The sequence below is a fragment of the Argiope bruennichi genome, chromosome 6 (genome assembly GCF_947563725.1).
Source record: "Argiope bruennichi chromosome 6, qqArgBrue1.1, whole genome shotgun sequence".
Lineage (NCBI taxonomy): Eukaryota > Metazoa > Arthropoda > Arachnida > Araneae > Araneidae > Argiope > Argiope bruennichi.
Window position 1 is genome coordinate 82,161,830 of NC_079156.1, and position 21,191 is coordinate 82,183,020.

Below are 21,191 nucleotides of genomic sequence, written 5' to 3' on the forward strand. Positions count from 1 at the left end.
TTCGTATTATTTGATATGTGGACTCACATATCAAATAATTAATTTTAAACATTTTTATTTGAAATCCAACAGATTGAAACTCGGCACTCCACCAACCAACTCACTTCTTTACAAGCATCACATTAATTTTAAAATATAAAGTTGTTTCCTAAAATTTTTCTTCCCTTCCTAAAAAAGAGTCACATATTAAAAAATCAATTTTAAACATTTTTAGTTGAAATCCAATAGATTGAAACTCGGCACTCCACCAACCAACTTACTTCTTTACAAGCAGCACATTAATTTGAAAATATAAAATTGTTTCCTAAAATTTTTCTTCCTTTCTTAGAAAAGAGTCACATATCAAAAACTCCATTTTAAACATTTTCAGTTGAAATCCAACAGATTGAAATCTCAGCACTCACCAATTCACTGAAATGACTCTCTTTTTTTCCCAGTTTATCAAATTAACTCAGAATTTGAAGTATTTCTTTTCTTTCGTTCACGATATCAGGAATACGGTGTGTATGTCCGGGATTCGGACTATGAATCCGGTTAGTCACGGTCCAAACTTTCGGAATGCCGCTCCAGAAATTAAAGAGGAATTCTTGCGTAAACAAGAGGGGACGCGAGGAAAAGGAGGGAAATCGATTCTTAGCTTAGTCCCGGTTAGAAGCTTATTTAGAAGTTTTTAATGAAATTTTGTCATCAAAACTCTTGACGTTGCGCATTTATTATTTATGACTTTTATGATTATTATTTAGTACTTTTTTGACTCATGCCCCAGTTATAATCTGACAACAGACATAATTTAGACACGAATGTTATTTAGATTATTCTATAGAATGCTGCATCGTGAGTATATCATATTTGTTTGTTATTCTTTTGGAGACAAGCTATGCAAAGCAAATGATAATATTGCCTGAATTTTTACTTTCTTGTATGCTAAATGAACAAAGACTGAATATTGCAATCATTCATGGATCAATTTTGATGTTTTTTGACATATTATATCTCATTGATTCTAAAACTAATGACCATTTTTTGAATTATATCTGATAAATCAAAAATGAAACAAATTATACAAATCTTGTATGTGATCGTGACACCATAATTCTAGATATATATCGAATTTAAGTACTCATCGGTTAAGAAATATACATAAGAAGATACATGTTTGATTTTCTGTACTTTACAATAAAATAAAACACAAGACAGTTAGATACATCAACAAAATCGTAATGTTGGTTGTTTCTATAAAGAGTTTTCACATATAATTTTAAAATATTTTGATGTATTTAAAAATTACATTGATTTACTTGTTGGAAAATAACTGTAGATGCATCTTTAGTTTCTAAGTTCCTAGAAATGTATAATAAACAAAAATTTAATAGTCAATAGCTTAAACCACTTAGCATTTTCAGATTCATGAAATTCAAATAAAAAAAATTAAAGGAATGCCCAAACATATCGTTTTTGTCTTGATCGTGTGTCCTTATTTCTCTTTACTTTTATTTTAATCGTCTATTTTTAAATAAATAGCAGCAATGGCGCTTATATCAAAATATATTTAATACCACGATAACTCTCGATTATATAAATTTAATAATTAAAACAATTAAAAATATATTTTTTAAAAATATGTTAAAACTTTTTGATAAGTAATTTATTAAAATTAAAGAAAATAATATATTACAGAAATAATATTCCAGAAAAATTAAGTTGCCGGATTTTAAAGTAGTGCAAAATTATTTTTGTACATTAATATGCTTTAAAATTGTTGAGAAAAAACACGTGAATTAATTTTAATGAAACATTAAAATTGAAAAATTTCAAGGCATATCGTATATTAGCGTTATTATATTTAATAATTTCAATTAGAAAAAAACATTTTGAAATCTTGTATCCCATTAAGTTTTATCTGGTTATAATTAAGTATTCGTAGCAATGACATGAATAATTAAAATAGTTATGTATATAAAGAAAGTTTAATAATTTCCAGAAAATGATGAAAGCTTTCGAACTAGTTTCCTAATAAGATATAAATATTTCCAAAAAAGCTTCAAATATCCTATAAAATATCCTTCAAATATACTATAAAATGTTAAATAATAGTTCTATCTAATTATGCATTTTTTAAATTAATAACAGTAAAAATGAACTAAATTTTTATTTCTTTTTAAAGAACCTATCCTTCAAAATTTCGCAGTTTTAGATCTAAAAGTTACAGCAGTATATTTATCATTTTTTTCATCTTTTTTTTTGTTTTTGCAGACGAAGGGAAAAAATTAGTATATTTTTCATATTAATGCAACAAAACCTTATTAGTTGCTGTAAAATATTCCGTCATTATTTGGAAAAAGGGAATAAATAAATGTGTTTAATATTAATGCAACAAAACTTTTTATTAGTAGATCTAAAATATTCTTTCATTATTTGGACAAAGGGAATTAATTAATATGTTTTTAACATTAATGCAACAAAACTTTATTAGTTGCTCTAAAACATGCCTACATTATTTGAGAAAAGGGAATAAATTAATATGTTTTTCGTATTAATGCAGCAAAACCTTATTGGTTGCTCTAAAATATGTCTTCATGTTCTATTTTCTTCACATTCTTTTCAAAAGCCCTCCTGAACCAAAGATTTCCCTTTTCTTTCTTGACAGTTATTTTAATGCCAAATCCAAACTTCAGGTTTCCTCCGGCATTGAAATGATTTCTTCCCTCTGTTTATCAAATTATCCAGAATTCGAAGTATTTTCTTCATTTTGTCCGCTATATCTGGAATCCGAAGTGAAAGTCCCGGATTCGATCTATGAATCCAGTTAGTCACGGTGCAAACTTTTGGAAAGCTTTTGCAGATATTAAGAAAGAATTCTTGCATAAATAAGCAAGAAAGCGAGGGGAACGGAGAAAATCGATTTTTAGCCGTACTTCCTTGAAGATTATCTGAAGGCTTTTAATGAAACTTGGTCTTCAATATAGAAAACTTTCAAAGCTTAGGTCTTTTATGTCTAGTTCAATGTTAAGTTTATTTATTTAAAACATTTGATATAGATTTGGCAGAATATGAGTTGTGGATCTATGTAAAAATAATCTAAGTTAGGATTTAATAAAAAAAACATGCAGTTTATACAGTTTTTAAAAGCATTATAAAATAGACAAAATAAGCCTCTTTTATAATATGTTTTATTAGGATTTTCAGGAGAAATAAGAAACACTTTTTTTTTAAACTACAAAGAAAAATAAACCAAAACTATATGAAACCGTACTATAAAGTAAATCTCTTTAGAGTCAAAAACGAACGATAGTCAATACAAAGCTACTTATCTGGATTTAAAGATAGAAATTTCTAATGGAAAAATTTTGGTATCTTTTTACGATAAAAATAATTTCTAAGCTATTAAAAAATTAACTTTTAATGATTTTCCAAAGAACCATTTCAATATAGAAATTTTAAAAAGAGAAAGGTTATATATTATATTCTAATCATTATACCAGTATTATCACACTGAAGATATGCTTTTTTCTTTATCTATATCAAATTAACAGATGACTCTGAGGTCTTTTTTATTATTATTATAACGTAGCACTTTTTCAGCTTTGTACTAGGGAAAAGTGCATATAATAGTCGTTTGGAATGAGTTTAATTTTTCTTTGCTTTACATTTGTTTTTATTCTTAGTGAAAATTTTTGGCCTTTTTGTTTGACAATAGTTTTTGTGTGTGTGTGGTTTGATTTGATTTGATTGTGCTGTGGTTTTAAAATAATTTTATGTTTGGTATTACTGCGTATTTTATTTATTGTCTGGTTTTAATGCCCTTGCTTTGTGTACATTGATTCTTCAAAACACACACACACACAAAACCCTCAATTGCTTGAGATTTTCGGGTAACGAGGGGTCAATACTTGGCTGAAAGTTAGATCCCTTGCAGAAGAAATCTCTGCTTGAAGGTGACCTTTGATGAAGTCTTCCGGCCAGATTCATTTTTTCCCTTCATTTTTTTACAATTTAAACTTTATATTCTAATTTGGTTTTAAATCTTTAAAGGGCCATTTTTTTCTAGTCATATTATGTCAAAATATTTTTAGGCTTGAAATTAGAATAAGAAAAGGGATTCATTTAGCTTATTAGATAAATTTAATTTGATTAATTAATTAATTTGGTTAATTAATAATTAAGTAACAAATCAAGACACATCATTTTGATTGAGATAAAGAACTGAAGCATCTAAATTTCTGTCTTTCTAAAAAAATTGTTAGAACTTATGCCAACCTACAAAATTTCATACAAAGATTGATAAATTTGGTGGGAAGCATACTTCCCTCGGCCCTAGAAAGGGTTAAAATAACATAAAAAGCATTATTTTGCTCCTTCTTCTCTTCTGCCATTCTTTTCTTCTGCTTAAATCTCTTGTGCCATTGGATTTTTCAGATTTCCAAGTAAATAAATAAATTTCCTAATTGATTTTCCGGGGATCTAGAGTTTCAAAAGCTTTGCCGAAAGAATATTTTAAAGTAAAACATCCAAGGAAATTTCGAGTATATCGGTATCGATTTCACATTATCACAAATTTATTCGAAGTTGGATTTTATATGCTAATTATAATTTAAAACTTTAAAACTTTTGTAATCCGTCAAAGCTTTCAATAAACTTTGAATAATTATATAAAAGTTCGTGAAATTAAGAGTAACTGAAGTACAAAAATCAATTTCTGAATACATAGTCATCATTACCAGCGTTTCTGCTGAATCTATCGTACGATTCTTGGCGAATTTTTTGGCGCGTATGTAACAAAACTTTTAAATAAAACTACATTTGTAGTCACAAAATCGTATACGAAATTTGATATATTTAGATCATTGCGTCTTTGAATTATATTTATCTACGTCTGAGTTCATGTTTTTATGTGTCTTTGTCTACATGTCTTGCACATGTTTCTAAAAGGGCACACGATCAGTCCCTTTTGGGATTTAACTCAAAATTTGATAGGTGTCTAGACTATAGATGTCCATTGCTGTATCGAATTTTATCTGTCTAGCTTTTTCCGGTTTGTAGTTGTCATCGTAACGTATATTCGAACAGACCGACAAACCTACTGAGCACTTTTGCTCAAAATTGGATAGAATTCTAAAAATTTGATGTAAAGACCAATGCAATGTTTTAATAAATAACGCAATAATAGCACTTAATAATAGCTCAAAGTCTTAAATGACATTTGGTATATGATCTTGTTGCTACAATTACAGTTCTTTGTCAAATTTTAGTTTCAAGTCACGACAAAGAATTTCGTTTTCGTTACTATACTAGAAGAATAAAGCTTTCTATGAAAATAAAGTTCTTAGAAATGGTAGCGCTCATGGCGAAGCCCAAAGTCCACAATCTTACGCCGAAGATAAAATGACAAAACCTATATTGGAAAATATGAGAGAACATTTTGGGTAGACCACAACCATTGATTCGATTTTGTTTCGCTATAACAATTTTCAGCGGTATTAAAACAACAACATTTTCAATTGTGTGTTTTGTCGAAGATTTCATTTACCGGCTCCACAAAATCAACTTTTTATATCGTTTTCTTCTAGTTTTGCAATTTTAAGTGCTTCGTTTTTAAACGCCTGTTGAACATGCGATGTGGAGGAGTAGACCTAAGTGGCTATCTGTCTTGTCATTTTTATTCCTTACATGCACTGAAAAACCCTGATGCGCTTGATACATTTCGTTCAAAGAAAAAAACCCTACTTCATAACATTTTATACGAAATTAAGAAAATTAATTTAAATAGAATTGTAATATTCTTAATGTAATCCTTAAAATTATTTAGTTAGCACTTCATTAGTCATAATATACATAATGGATAGTCATTACGGTATACTGTATATATATATATATATATATATATATATATATATATATATATATATATCCGCAAAATCTCAATTTTAATCTTTCAAGTGATAATTGCAAACTTTTCATCAAAGGGTCTCCCCGCTATTTTCTCTTAATAAATATGCTATTCCTCTCCTGTTTCCTATCTCTTTCCTCTAGTATAAAAATTGAGGATTTCGGATAGGCCTCAAATACAAGTTGTCCTGAAATGGACTGACGATTTTCCAAAATGCAAAACAAGATTAAGTTTGAAAAATAATTCTTGCGAGAGGGTATAAATTTTTCCTCCCAGTTTTAGTTTTTAGATCAGAAAGTTATCGATAGATGGCACTGCAGACTAACAAACGTGTAAATAAAGAAATAATTGAAAATCACACCACAATTTTTCGAAATATTTTAAGAAATGAAAATCACATTACAACATTTTCGCTTCTGTACTAGCTGAACAGTATCGTCCAACAGTTCCGACTTTCTCATCCGCAACACTGTCTGGACGTTTGAATTTCATGTACAATTGCTTTATAATATTCTGCTGCGGAGCCTTAGCGACTTGGAATTTGTACCGAAAGCTTCTTTCTGCAGTAATACCCTCCCCCAATCGGTGGAATTTCAATATAAGAAAAATCCTTTCCTCCAACGAATACGCCATTTTCAAAACTTTCTTATAGAATAAGCTGTTCAATTCTCTACTGCTCGTTCAGTCATAGAACATTCCTTTTAAAGTTGAAATAGTAACCCTGAATAAAACAGGCTGAGGCTGCGTATTTTGATAATTTGCATGCGGGAAGAACGATAAAAAGGACTTACAGTGCCATCTATTGACGAATCTTTGAACTAAAGCCAAAAACTGTGGAAGGAAAAAATTTATAACCTGGCACATGAATTTACTGCAAGAATTTTTTTTTTTTTAACCTGATCCTTTTCCTGTTGTACGTTCTTGTAAATAATCAGTATATATCAGGACACTCTGCACCATGAGTTTTCATATTTTATTTCATAGTCTGACGTATATGAAAATTTTGTTCTTTGTATTATAGAAAAGAAAAGAAATTTTGTTCTTTGTATTATAGAAAAGAAAAGAAATTTTGTTCTTTCTAGTATAGAAAAAAAATGTTGGTCTTTCTAGTATAGAAAAGAAATTTTGTTCTTTCTAGTATACAAAAAATTTGGATGAAAGAGACAATTAGAAACACCAACACATGGTTTAGAACTTCCTTTATTCAAGTCTTAATGTCCTTGCCTTACCCTTGAATCTTCATTTATAGACTGGATTCAAAAGTAAAAGAAATTTCTAGACAATTAGAAAGTATAAATCTGATAAACTATGTTTTCATCCGCTGATTTAAGTATTATGTTTCATAATGGATTTCAAATTCTGACGATACTACATGTTGAATTCTTATTATTAGCATAAATATATATGATGTTTTTGGGAAACCGATCAGTAATCTGTTAAAATCAGAAAGCAATGAATAAATAAATACTTATTGAAGCTAAATTTATTACTTGCTTTGACTTTTAGACTTTATTAAGGAAGATTACTTTTATTTTTATATAGTTTAATTTGATACTTCAGTTTGTACTTTTTTTATTTAATTACAACCAATTACCCCTTTACCGCAAAACTGAGTTATTGTGACTGACTGTTACGCTTATTTACTATCCAGCTTTCGCATAAGATAATAATGGTCAACAAAAATTAAAACTGTTCAAAAAAAAAAAAAAAAAAAAAGGCTAAAAATATTTTCCATTATTATTTTTATGTTTTTAAATCTTCAGTGTTTTGTAATATTTTGATAAAATTATCACTAAATTTAGTTTGTACTGATAGGAATTTAAAATATTCAATGTAATATTTTGCAATTCTGTTTAAAATTACTGAATTTTTAATTGATTTAATTATTTTTCTCTGCTATTGTTGTAATTAAGAGTAATAAAATATTTAAAACAATATTAGGAAAACATTTGCTTTGCAAGTTGAATCTAAATATAATCATGATAAACTTTCAAACTGGGGACATTTCAAGTTTAAGCAAAGAGATATTTCAAATCGTATTTAGGTACAAGAAAGTCGATAAAAAAATTTCAGAGACTACTTTTAATTCATTGGTTTGGCTACCTCTTTCTGATAAGGTATTTCAAAACATGATTAAATTTCAATACAGCTTGTGCACAATTTTGTAAACAACATTCTAATAGAACAACGTGTTCAGTTCATAGGTTTGGCTACCTCTTTCTGATAAGGTATTTTGAAACATGATTAGATTTCATTTCAGCTTACGCACAATTTTGTAAGCAATATTCTAATAGAACAACTTGTTCATCTAAATTCATTCAGGAAATTGATAGGTCTAAAATTTAATTAGAATTTTTCATGATTTCGCTGTAAGAATTTCGAAAATATTCGTCTTTTTCAAGAGGCAAATCTACATTCATCATCTACATATAACATAAAAGTGAGTTAAATGTTTACGAAGCGTGTAATGCCAGCTGATGGATTTGGAATTAAAACAGTTTTCAATCTTCTCAAACTTCCCTGCGCTTTAAGTAGAGAACCAAGAAAGTCCAAGTAATTCATCGCGACGAATAACAGCGATCCGCTCTCTAGGATCAATAAGGCACTTGTTGCATAGATTCGAAATCCGAGGAAGCTCCCCATTCGAGAGGGCAATCGAATTTCTCTCGAAAACTTATTTGAATTTGTAACGAGAAATCCGAAAACAAAGGTTCCGCTGAGCGTAAACAATTTCGATTCAATAGGGCACTGGCACTGGCATTGACATCTGAGGCCATTGTCACTTAATTTAGTTTCTCTACATTAATTTTGCGCGTGTATTTCCTTGATAAAGTTAAATTTTATGATAAACATATCGGATATTAGTTTTTTAGGATACAGGGTGTTTCAAAACTCTGGTACAGGCTTTATAGTGTAATAAGTCACATCTATGTGAATATAAATCACTACAATACGTATTCAAGCTACTGAAATAATAATCTAGGAAAATTGTAATTATTTCTTGAAATAATGAAACATAAGAACGGTAAAGAAGGAAATAAAAGAACTGAAGAAAAAGTTTACTGGTAGAAATTATAGAAATTATCCATAAAGTGGAATTCCTCGATTGTAAGCAAACTTCAAGTCTACGTGATAATCCATGCATTGTGAAGACGTAATTATGATTTTTCATATCGTATTTGCCAACAGAGATATTCTTAAATATCCTTGATACCAATTTTAAATTTTAAAGGCTGTTTTAAAACTATCGATATAAACTTTAAAAGGCAAATAAAAGATATTTACATGAGTATAAATCCCCATAAAATACATGGCCGTAAATAAAGCAGGGATGTTATAGTTGCTGTTTACTGGACAAGAATAATAGGGGAAGAAAATAGGAGGGAATTAATGAAGTAAAGAAAACGGTTATTGGAAAAAAATTACATAAATTGTTTAAAAATGCAAACGTAAACATAGCAGCAGATTTTACCCCTTCGATACGATGTTGTAAGTCTTATACATACAATAACGTAAACATGTGAATTTTTCGAATCGCGTGTGCAAATAAAGATAGCATATCAATAAGTCACTGTTACGAATTTGTAGTAAAACTTATTTACGAAGTTAGTTTTCTCGTAAAAATAGGAGGGTTTTATAAATTCCTTCAACGAATACTGTGTGTTGTATCAACAACTTCTGGCCTTGGCAACAAATTTAGCAACTTTGGCGACAAAAACGAAGAACTCGGAATATTCTAGAATCGTGGAGATAACATTAATATTCTAGATTCAAGTTTCGTGTTTGTTCGGGAATATTCAACGTCCTATCATTTAAGTTATAGAAAGGGGAGTCTACTCAGATAATATAAAACTGTAGTCAAATCAAATGAAAGTGAGTACTTGAATTAAGCTCAAGCAAGTAGATGAGAGCATCGATTGGAATATTGATTTTCCACGAGTGCTGTCTGAGTTTAATCTTCTGACACGATTGTTTAATAGAGATTTACTGCTTGTGTGCTGCTTTTTACTGCAAATGCTATATTTTCGTAGTGTCGATTGTGTTTTGTTACTTTGTGGAGAACAAAATGGTTTTATTTTCCCATTATTGAATCTGTCCGACTTTTTGCTATACACCATCCAGACTGATTATTCCGTCACAATATACATAAAGACTATATACTACAGAATTGCCTTTTAAATTTTACCTTTTTTTACGGTCTCACAAGAACAATTTCTGAAATGAGAAATCGAATGATTGTGCTGGCAACTTGAAAGCACCATAAATAATTTGGATGAACTCTTGCGTTCTATTGCTTGAATTACGATTAATTAAACAAATTTCAATAATTAATTAAACAAATTTCATTTGAAATTCGAAGAATTTATGCATAATATTAATCGCTGAGATTGAAAAGTGTTAAAATTAACATAATATACATTTTACAAGGTTAAGATCATGAAATGGTGCGAAGATGTTATGGGTTTTATCCACTGTCATTCAAAAACGAGTAGACCGATGATGTACTCTCATGTAAAAAAAAATCGTTGAGTTCAGCCTGGCGTTCTGCTGGAGCATTTCCTTGAAACAAAAAAAAAAAAAATAAATAAATATGGACTAATTGTCTTTACAAATTCTCCAGAACAGTAATTTAGCTGTCTACATAAATATTGAGCCAGATTCCAAGATAGGTACCTTAAAATCGATTTGAGCATCATAAGATGCAACATTAGCATTTAATCTTGAGAACTTGATTCGTCAACTTAATTCAATATATTGAACAAATTAAGAATAGATAATCTATTTTTATAAACATTTGAACTATATTCAGGAATATTTAACAGGATGCAATAATTTTAAATGTGCTTTAAACTTTTTTTTTATTTCTGTATGAAGTGACATTGAATGGCGACTATAAGAATCTCTCAATATTTATTTGTACTGCGAGAATAATGCTGGAAGTGGAAAATTTTCAAACAGTTTTAAATAATTCTGCGCATGCTCAATGAAATATTCTTTTTTACGAGACACTTTAAGCGAAATTTTATTAATATTATTTATTTTCAAAATTTAGAAATCAAAAGATTGATAGAAAAACAAATTTTTAGAATAACTTTGTATATTTAATATACTTTTACAATTTTATTATTTCTTTTTTCTGTCTTATAAATCTACTTCTTTTTGTATCTAAAAACAATTATTTCTCAACAAATGCCAAGGTATTTTTATAACTGATTTATAAGTATATAATAACAAATTTTTTATTTTCTAACATGACAAATTTAATTTATCTTCGGTTCATAAAAACTAAGTCCTGAAATTTTGCCCATTTATATTCACTTCTGATATTATTTTTCTTACATTTATAAGTGAATATTACTTAGTCATGTAATTTATATCAATTAGTTTTATTACAAAAGTAAAATAATAATAAATATATTTGCAAAAAAATTGAAATTCAAAGAAATGCAAAGTTAATCTTTATTTCATTCCTGCAGAAATATTATTTTATGCATAATTATTTATTATCAAATTTAATTTATTATGAAAACCTTTTACAACATTATACAAACGAAATAAAGTGTTACTAATCATATAAAAAAGTAAAACATGAATAAAATTCTTTTCTTCCGTAAAGAAAATAAATTAAACCCTCACAGCAGATAATCATGTATAATTCAAAATGCAAACAGCCTTTTCAGTTACTATCTGTTGATATATTTTACTGATATTTAATCACTGTTTCTACTTCAGAATAATTACTACTTCTATATATTTACTATTATTTTACTTCTTAATATATTATTTTAATAATTACTACTTACTATAACTATTATTTTACTTCTATAAATATAAAAATAGCTTAATATTTTACATTTCTCTCTTTCTCTCTATAAATATATGCCTTAACCATAACACAAAATTGCAGTAATACTACATAATTACTATCTATCTAATTATATGCTTGGTTAAAAGATGGAATCTTCAAGTTCGAACCAGACAGAGATCGTCCGACTGTGAATTAATAAACCATCTGGATATTAAAGATAACTTCATTCTTAACCATGATTTATAAACCATCTGGACAATTAAAGATACAACACTGAAATTAATTATCCCTTGTATGATGATAAAGTATTAGCATACTTCATCGGAAGAGTTTGCGTTTTATTTACATAGTTAAGTTGGTTTTATAAATATTTTCTTGTTTCGAGACTAAGAGGTTTAGTTGGAAAAAAACTAAATTTGTAGAAAATAATATGAAATACTTTTAGAATTTTCTAAAGTTTAATCAATATTAAGACTATAATAATTACTTTTTTTTGCCTTCCATTTGATGTCTTCCCCGATTTCATCTTTAAATTAATATAAGGCATGCAATAGGGATATCCCAGTTAGCGTTTTAAAGATTAAAATTAAAGTCCTCAGTTTTAAATATTAATTAATTGAAAATAATTAAGTTTATAAATCTTTGTGTTAAATTAATATTATTAAATTAGGTCGTAACAATATTATTCATTTATTTACTTTAACGTGTCGTATTTCTTTTATTAAAACAGTTTTTTTTTATGATTAAAGTTAAAGCATTACGTTTCGATTTTTAATTACTTGAAATTATTTAATTGTCTTATATTTCATATTAAATGAATGTTATGAAAATAATATTTTGTCAAGCTCATGCATTTAATTTTCTTCAGCATATCTTAATTTTTTTTATTAAAATCAATTTATTGGGTTCAATCGTTATATAATTTAGAATATTTATCATGTTTTCTGAATTATTCAGAATAAAGTATTAAATAATTTTAAAGTAATGAAATATTCTTAATTTGTTATACTTTGTAAATATTATTTTACTGAAAACGATTTTCTGTATTCAAATTATTGTTTGTGTATGTTATCGTATTTATTACAGCATTAAAACTAAGTTCAAAAGTATAATTGAAAATTTCAAGCAGAAAAAATAAAGGACAATTATTTAAAAAAAATCATACCAAAATGTATCAATCTTTATAATTTTCTCTTCCTTCGTTTAATAATAATTCATAAAAATTGCTCTTCAATAATATTTCATAACAAAGATAATTCACTCTTTTATTTATTAATTTGATACGAAACAAACAAACATAAAACTGTTTATAATAAAATAATAAATTAAATATTATTGAAAGTAAATAAATCGTTTTCAAAATTACAGGATATAAAAATTCATGAAAACTATTTTCATCCGATAAAAATGACATAACTAAATTCATAAATAACGAAATCGTTTGCAATTGCTGATTCTTTGAAGCAAAATAACATAAAGAAATAATTTCCATTCAGCTTTCTACATTTATTGGAAAAACTCCAACATATTTATTAGAAAATTCTGTCCAAATTGTTTAAAATTACGTTTTCAATGCATATTTGTTCAATTCTTTTCCTTTAGAAATGAAAAATTCCTATAATACGAATAAAGAATTCCGGAAAAAAGAACAAACCTTTTAAATCTTGAATGTTTAGCTTCATTTTAAAAATGTAGGAATGGCCAGCAGGAAAGTATTTTACTTTTAAAGTTACTTTTATCACTAGAATTTACATAGAAAACTTTTTAAGGAATTAATTATGGAAAGCACGATTTCCTTAAAATACCTGAATCCTTTTTATAAGAGACAGTTGGCAAGCAATGGACTTAAAGCTAAATTTTCTGCTCCGTTTAAAAATTGAAATTTGTTGTTATGGAAATTTGAATATTTCAGATGGACGTTTATTTCTGCTAAATGAAAGAGCATAACTTTTAATAAAAAAACATTTGGTATTTGGTTTATTTAGTCAATAAATGTTTTGCTATAGCCAAAGAAATTTTTTTTATCGTTTCGTATTGTTTATGGGAGCTTCATTTATAAAGATGATTAATAACTGGCCATATCAATTCTTATTAATGCTTTAATTACACATTAAAAACAATTTTGAAGTTGAAAACATGGCATTCCAGATAAAATGTCATGTTTTCAACTTCCTTCATGTTGCTCCATTTTTACTGCTGAGACCACTGCAGTTTTGCATGCTTTATTAGAAATTTTAAATAGTCCTAGTGGAAGCTATATTATTTACATTGATTCTTTAAGTGTTTTACAGTCTTTAAAATCGCTCCAAAATCATGCTCATTCAAATATTTTAAAGATTTTAGACCTATTTTATAAGATTATCTCCCGTGGCTTTACAATCTTATTCTGTTGAATACCATCCCATGTGGGATGGATTGTGAAGTTTAGTGGCACAAAAGCCAAACCTGGCCATACTGCACCAGACATACGGTTAAAATATAAAGATCGTGTTTTTATGTAAAATTATGTAAAAGTAGAAACTGATGGATAAAATTACATTATCTCTTCCACATATTCCCATGTGGGAATATGTGGAAATGAGCAGGCTGATAAGAGTTCCAAATCAGCAACTCGTTTTTTACAAACACCCATACCTGCAAGCGATTTGAAGAAACAGGCAAAAATCTGTCTTTACATAAACTGGCAAACTCAGTGGGATTCGGAAACTCTAAACAAACTTCATACTTGCAAGCCTATCATAGAAAACTGGCCTTCTTTGAATTATCGAAAACATGACACAGTATTTACTCGTCTGAGAATCGGTCACACTAGATTCACACATAGACATCTGTTATTAAATGATCAATTGCCAACATGCCCACATTGTGACTGTGGAATAACAGTTTATCATATCCTTGTTGAATGCCCTTATTTTAATGCTCAGCGCTTATTTTACTTCAAAACAACAGCGGTGACTTTACTCTTGTTGCTTGGTAGAGATCCACATGGAAACCTTTTTGTCTTTTTAAAATCTATAGACTTTTATTTCTTAATTTGAACTTACCGTTTTGGCTTCGTTTTGCTTTTTTGTAATTTATCATCGTTTTACCAATGTTTTTATCACTTTTACAGAAACTGTTTTTATTAAACTTTGAATTAGAAATAAACTTGTTTGGCGCAGTATAATCTTCATATTGGTTCTTGTGCCATAAAACATCAAACCAACCAACCAACTGCACATTAATTATATAACGCTTATAACCTGACTTTTTTGGGGGGGCATAATAAGCATGAATTAGTAGTAATCTATTTCAGTATGAAATTTATTAATCAGACTTTTTATAATACGTATTGAAGTTTATTAATCAGGCTTTTCACAATCAGACATTTCATAAAAATTTCTATGAATTGCGACGCTTTTGGATTTTGCATTGAGATCTAATAATATTGGTACTTGTTTCCTATGAGATGCCTTCATTTTTCTTAAAAATGCTACTGTTAATTCTACTTTATTGTGCTTCTACTGTTCTGCATTTCATTCATGGATTCGAAAACTCTCTGCGCGTTTGCGCATGCGTCAGAATACGTTTATTTAATCAAAATAGGGATGACAGGAAAGATGAAAAGAAGAGATGTTTAAATTTAACAATAAGATGAACTCAGATTATTCTAGAACTTACAAAGCGTAAAAATTGCGGATAACTTGTAACAGTGTGGGTTAAGATAATTCACAACAAAATATTTTAGAACAATTTTTAGTCATTGTAAAGGGCCTGAATATTAAATTATAATGCATAAAGGGATGATTTCTGTTCTTATAATTTGATAATTTCCCCCTTTTTTTTTACAAAACAATAATAATTTTTGTATGTTAAAACATTTCTTTTTTTTAAATTTGATATGGAACATTTTTAGAGCATTTTGAAATTAACAAAGATAGATAATCTCGGCCACATTTGATGATATTTTGTAAGATATTCTTTGTGTCACACCTGAAAGTTTTTTTGCCACTTGAAAAACTATACAAGCAATAGATATGCAATTTTCAATTAATATAAAATAGTACGGTTAGAAACGACAAGATATTCACAAGATGTGGAGAAAGAAGAAGAAGAAGATAAAAAAAAGTAAACGGAAAATTATCTGATGGACAGATATCAAGATCAAAGAATGACGAAGAATTCCGAAAATGCTCAAGTCTCTGTGTCCCATCTTTTAGCGAGATAGAATCTTCGAAAAGTGAACAGTATATACTTGTATATACTGTCTGAAACGAACATTATATACTTGCTTGTTTTTCTTCTTCTGGAACTCTTAATGCTGTAATTTTGTCTTTGGGCTTTGGTGATGGTTTTAGTTTGTAACAAATAATTTCTCTTCACAGCTTGGATTCTGGGTCTGTTTCTGTGCAAAGCTGTTGCCTATCTTCAAGGAGTGTCCGTGTGCGCTTCCGTCAACACCTTGGTAGCCATTTCTGTTGACCGGTAAGACTCCTGTCTACTTTTTTATTATTTTTGCTTTAAATACTTACTTCAATATTTTGTGAACAATAAAAATTATATGCAATGCCTGATAACTTTTATTCTATATTGTGCTCCGGCCAATTTTTAACAATTTAATGATTATTCAAAAATTAATTCAAATCATTTCAAAATTGATTTTTAAAATTCTATTTTTGCTCTCTTCATATTCGTTCAATTCATTTTACACATCTATATATGAAAATAGAGCATTGTGGTGTTATGAATATTATATATTAAAATCAAATCTGAAAATGAGAACAATTATTTAATAATGTATTCGGAATTATAATTTCCTTTTCGGATATTTTTGTTAGGAAATTTAATGTACTTTGTCAAATGACAAAACTTGTTTGAATCTCTAAAAGAAGTTTTAAATCAATGAATGTATGTATTAAGAATGTATAGTACTAAGCGTTTTGTAATTAAAAAAAATTTAATTCTGTTTTTAAAAAAATGCTTGGATCAAAGAATCAGGAAATTTCCACAAGAATCTAATTTACAGAGAAAGAAAAATCGGGAAACTTCTACCAGAATTTCCTTTAATCTCTCTCTTTAATTTCAATCACAGAGAAAAATATTTAAAATAATAATTATTAAAAACATTATTGGAATCCATATCGAAACATGTAAAACATATCGAAAGGAGATTCTTAAAGTTATATATATATATATAGGTATGTGTGTGTGTAAAGAAATTAGAATACCACTATTGAATATTTTATTCATGAAATGCATGTCAGGTTTGCGAAACAATTTTCAAATATTCAGACAAAATATTTTTTCTTAAAACTTATTTCTCTATTTTTTTGGCAAAGATTTAAGAATATTCTTTTTCCGAAGGAAATATGTCAATCATGCGTAGTTGGCACTTTTGTTATTCGGGAAATTTCAGAACACAATGTTAAAGAGAATTTCCTTCAAAATATCCATTACACCCGAATAAACATTTGGGTTCACTGCCTTATCGTTCAGCCATAACATCAGCTGGGGAATTTCAGAAAGCAGATATGCGCTTTCTCTTCTTTATATTTTGGAAACTTTGAAATAAAAATGAAAATAGCATTGAGTTCTTATAAAAAATTATAAGTTGGATTTTTTTTAATGTAAAAGATTGTTTACGCAATTAAGTTATAGAATTCCCGAAATAAGGGAATAGAAAATTAATTTTTGAAATTTTCTATGCACAACTTTTAATATATCGAAATAAAAATAAAAATTTGGGAAGTGATTATTATAAAATCAAAGGTTTCAGCATTTTTATAACTGAATTTCTAAAAATGAAATAATAGGAAACGTATTATTGTAGTGTTAATTTTATTTTTAACTAATAATAAAATTCAAAACTATTTTGCTTTGACAAATTAATGATATTAAATTCTATTAATGTTACCAAAAGGAATTAAACGATATTTTAAAACTAGAAGAATATAAATGTTTAATGGATTCAGTGTTCAATTCCCATGACTTCATAAATTTTGACTTTCCTATAGTTTTAAATGTGAAAACAGTCCTTTAATTCTGGTGCACTAAAACTAAATTATAGTGGCCTTAATTTTAGTCTTATTTTTAAAACTCCTATCTCTTTTTGATAAATTATTTAAAATTAATTGAAATCCTTTGCTTTGCTTAAATTGCATAAAATTAATTTAAATCTTTAAATGGTATGTGCCTATTTTGCGTTCTCTAATCTATTTAAATATGAGGAATGAATATGAAATAATATTTTCAACAAAATAACCTTTTTCCAAATTAATTTTTTTTTCATATACAATATTTCTAAAAGTATTCGAGCGCTTCAATTAATAAGCTTTAAAGTAGATCAAAGTATGTAATTAAATTTCAAAATGTGTTTCAAGCGCATAAGGAGATTTGTTCATAATATTCTTCCCTTTCAATTCTATAAAGCATTAATCATTTTGATGATATAAATTTTCGGACCGGATGATTTGCTGTAACAGGAAGTAATATCGCCTGTCCAGAAATATAATGGCGAATTAAAGAAAAGGGGGAAAATGATTTTCGGATCAGGACTACCAAATGTTGTTTTAATGAATCCTTTTACACGAATAAAGTAGTTGAAAGGATACCTTAATTAATTGTCCCTAGAAGATGACAAAACAGTTTACCGGAAATATTACCTTTAAAGCACTGTTATATCCATTGATGCATTTAAAGCTTTGGTCATCATGAGTTTCAACTGCTGACATACAGAGTAATATCTCTTGTTTTAATGTGAAGAAACAAAAACCAATTTATATTTTATTTTTTTCTTTAGATAATATTTTCATTTCTACAATTAATACCTAAATATGGTAAAAGATATTTTCATTTACTTTAAAAACTGCAGTAAAATAAGCTATAAATGTTTTGAATTCTTGCTTCTGAAAAATAATTTTGGCTTCAACGTGCAATAGAGATTATTTGTTTATAGTAGAGAAGAAGCAGAATTTGAATATTTTTTTCGTAGACTGTATCACTTATTAACACTAAACATACCGTCACTTAATACATACTTATTTCTACCATAGCCAGTTAAATGACCTGACTTTATGTTTCCTGATTGAATGTATGAAATATGAATGTTAGAAAGGAAATAAACAAATTAACTTCATTATAATTAAATAAAATTGTATATTGTCAGTTTCTATGTATTACAAACAAAAAAAAAGAATTTAATTCATTGCTTATCACATTTTTTTATATATGCAGGGTGTTTTCATTGTACATTTTCCAAAAACATATTTTTCACATTTAGAACAAATTTTGATGGTTTTAGTTTCGTAACAATATCTTATTTGACGTGTCTTACGTTGATAAGAATCTGTAATAGATTTAGGCATCGATCGTTTTTTATTTGTTCTTTCTTTTGGTTGTTCACGAGCTTTTCGAAAACCGGCGGCAAGTTCTACCGCTAACTATAGTAAAAAAAAAAAAAAAAATCTTGCCTTGAGATGTTTTTGTCTGTCGTTTGCTTGTATAAAATCCAGGTATTTATACTAGCTAAATGAATGTGCAACTTACTGAATACAATACGTTAAATAAGCATTATTTCATAATTTTTCATCCGATAACCTTATAAAGCATTAAATTGTTCTTCCGGTCAAATGACCGGCTGTGGTAGATAACAGTATATGACAAGTATTACTCAAAATAAACACAAAAAAATATATAAAAAATAATAGAATATTAACTGTATATAATTCTTCGAAAAAGTTATGAAGTCAAATGTGCAAAAGTGATAAGATGATATCCGCATTTTCGATGGAAAAGTTCATAATCGGTCATTTGACTGGCTATGGTACGTTTAGTGTTGATTTACTATATTTTGTCTGTGTTATCAGCATTTCTTTATTTGGAAATGAATAATTTGATTTGAAATAATAATGATTTAACGAATCTTTACAGGTTTCTAGCGATTTGTTATCCGATGACGTGGCAAATAACTTCTCGTGGATGCCGCTTTATCATCACCACCATCTGGATATTCAGCCTCACTTTGACTTTGCCATGGATGGTCTATTTTCGTCTCATCCTCATTGGCAAAACAACAGAAAATGACAATCTCTACGTTTGCCGTGAGATTTGGCCATCAGAGCAGATGGGAGTGATTTACTTCATAGTGGCCAATCTGATACTTTGCTACTTATTTCCATTATGTGTCATCCTTATGTGTTATGGCTTCATATGGATCAAAGTATGGAAAAGGGAATTACCCGGCGAAGGCGAGCACAATAATGGCTTGGTCCATAGGTCAAAGGTGAAGGTCATCAAGATGCTGTTTGTTGTGGTTCTGGTGTTCATGGGATCTTGGTTGCCACTCTATGCCATCTTTACCAGAATCAAAGTTGGAGATCCATACCCAGAGAATAGTTTTGAGGAATTTGTTATACAAGTTTCTGCACCTATTGCCCAATGGCTTGGAGCTTCAAATAGCTGCATAAATCCGGTCTTGTATGCGTTTTTCAACACAAAACTACGATCAGGCTTCAAGGCAGTGCTGTTTGGTAAAAAGCCATGTTGCCACTCTAATGTTGGGAACACTGTAAAGATGTCAAGCAGGAAGACTACATCTGCTAAAGGCATAACTGGAAATTCAGGCAAAAAGAACAGCACAAAGGAAAATGCTATTTAGTTTCTGAGCCGTTAAAATTGTACATATAAAGAGCTTTAACTGAGACTCTGACATTTGGATCATATAAATAAAAACATATCGTGAAGGTTTGGTTACATTCATTTAATATTTGTTCAGACATTTTGGGAGGTTTTTGTAAAATATTCTATATAACGTTGTAAAAGTATTGAGAATAAAAATGAAATTGCCATGTATTGAAAATAACAGTGGATGAAAGATAAATGACGTCTTATTTTTTTGTGAAAATTCTTATCAGTGTTCAAATTTGTTTGCAATCCCAGCTATTCAAAGTCACACACAGAAAAGTAATAGATTTGACATATTAATTTTATATTCTAATCTTTAATGACCGATTTCGCTAAAACTATTCATGAATGTGTCATAAAAGATTATTTTCCATATACGGATCACAATTCTTAATGTTTTAAGCACTTCAGATGGTTTTTAATATATCTTCACCTCCAAATATTTTATTGGCAACTTCATACCCCCTCGTAAATATGAATTAAAGTTACAATTTTTATGTTTAGGTTTTGTTATTAATTTATTTTATTAGTTATTCAATACAAATTTTTAGTTTTAATGAATATTTTTACTTCTATCAATATAATTTAAAAAGTTAAAGTTTATAAAATATATCTTTAGACTTTTTAAAATTCTAAATTATAGTTTTTTTAACTTTCAATTTCTCCATTTTTAGAATAAAATCATTTTTTATATATAAATTGGAAAACCTATCATATAAGAGTGTATTATTTATTATATATACCTATTATATAACTACTTATATACCAATATTAGAATTAATTAGATAACAATATAACAGCAGTGATTAAAAAAAATATTTACATCTTTACATT

At 28.0% G+C, this 21,191-nt stretch overlaps 1 protein-coding gene across 1 annotated transcript in view; it reads left to right on the forward strand.

Annotated features, from left to right (window-relative positions):
- LOC129971801 (neuropeptide SIFamide receptor-like) overlaps positions 1 to 20,331 on the forward strand; it is a 67,412-nt gene extending 47,081 nt beyond the window's left edge. The window contains exons 2-3 of the mRNA XM_056085777.1: positions 16,061 to 16,160; positions 19,605 to 20,331. Coding sequence (XP_055941752.1) covers positions 16,061 to 16,160; positions 19,605 to 20,331 — 827 coding nt within the window. The remainder of the gene's footprint in view (positions 1 to 16,060; positions 16,161 to 19,604) is intronic.
- The last annotated feature ends 860 nt before the right edge of the window (positions 20,332 to 21,191 follow it).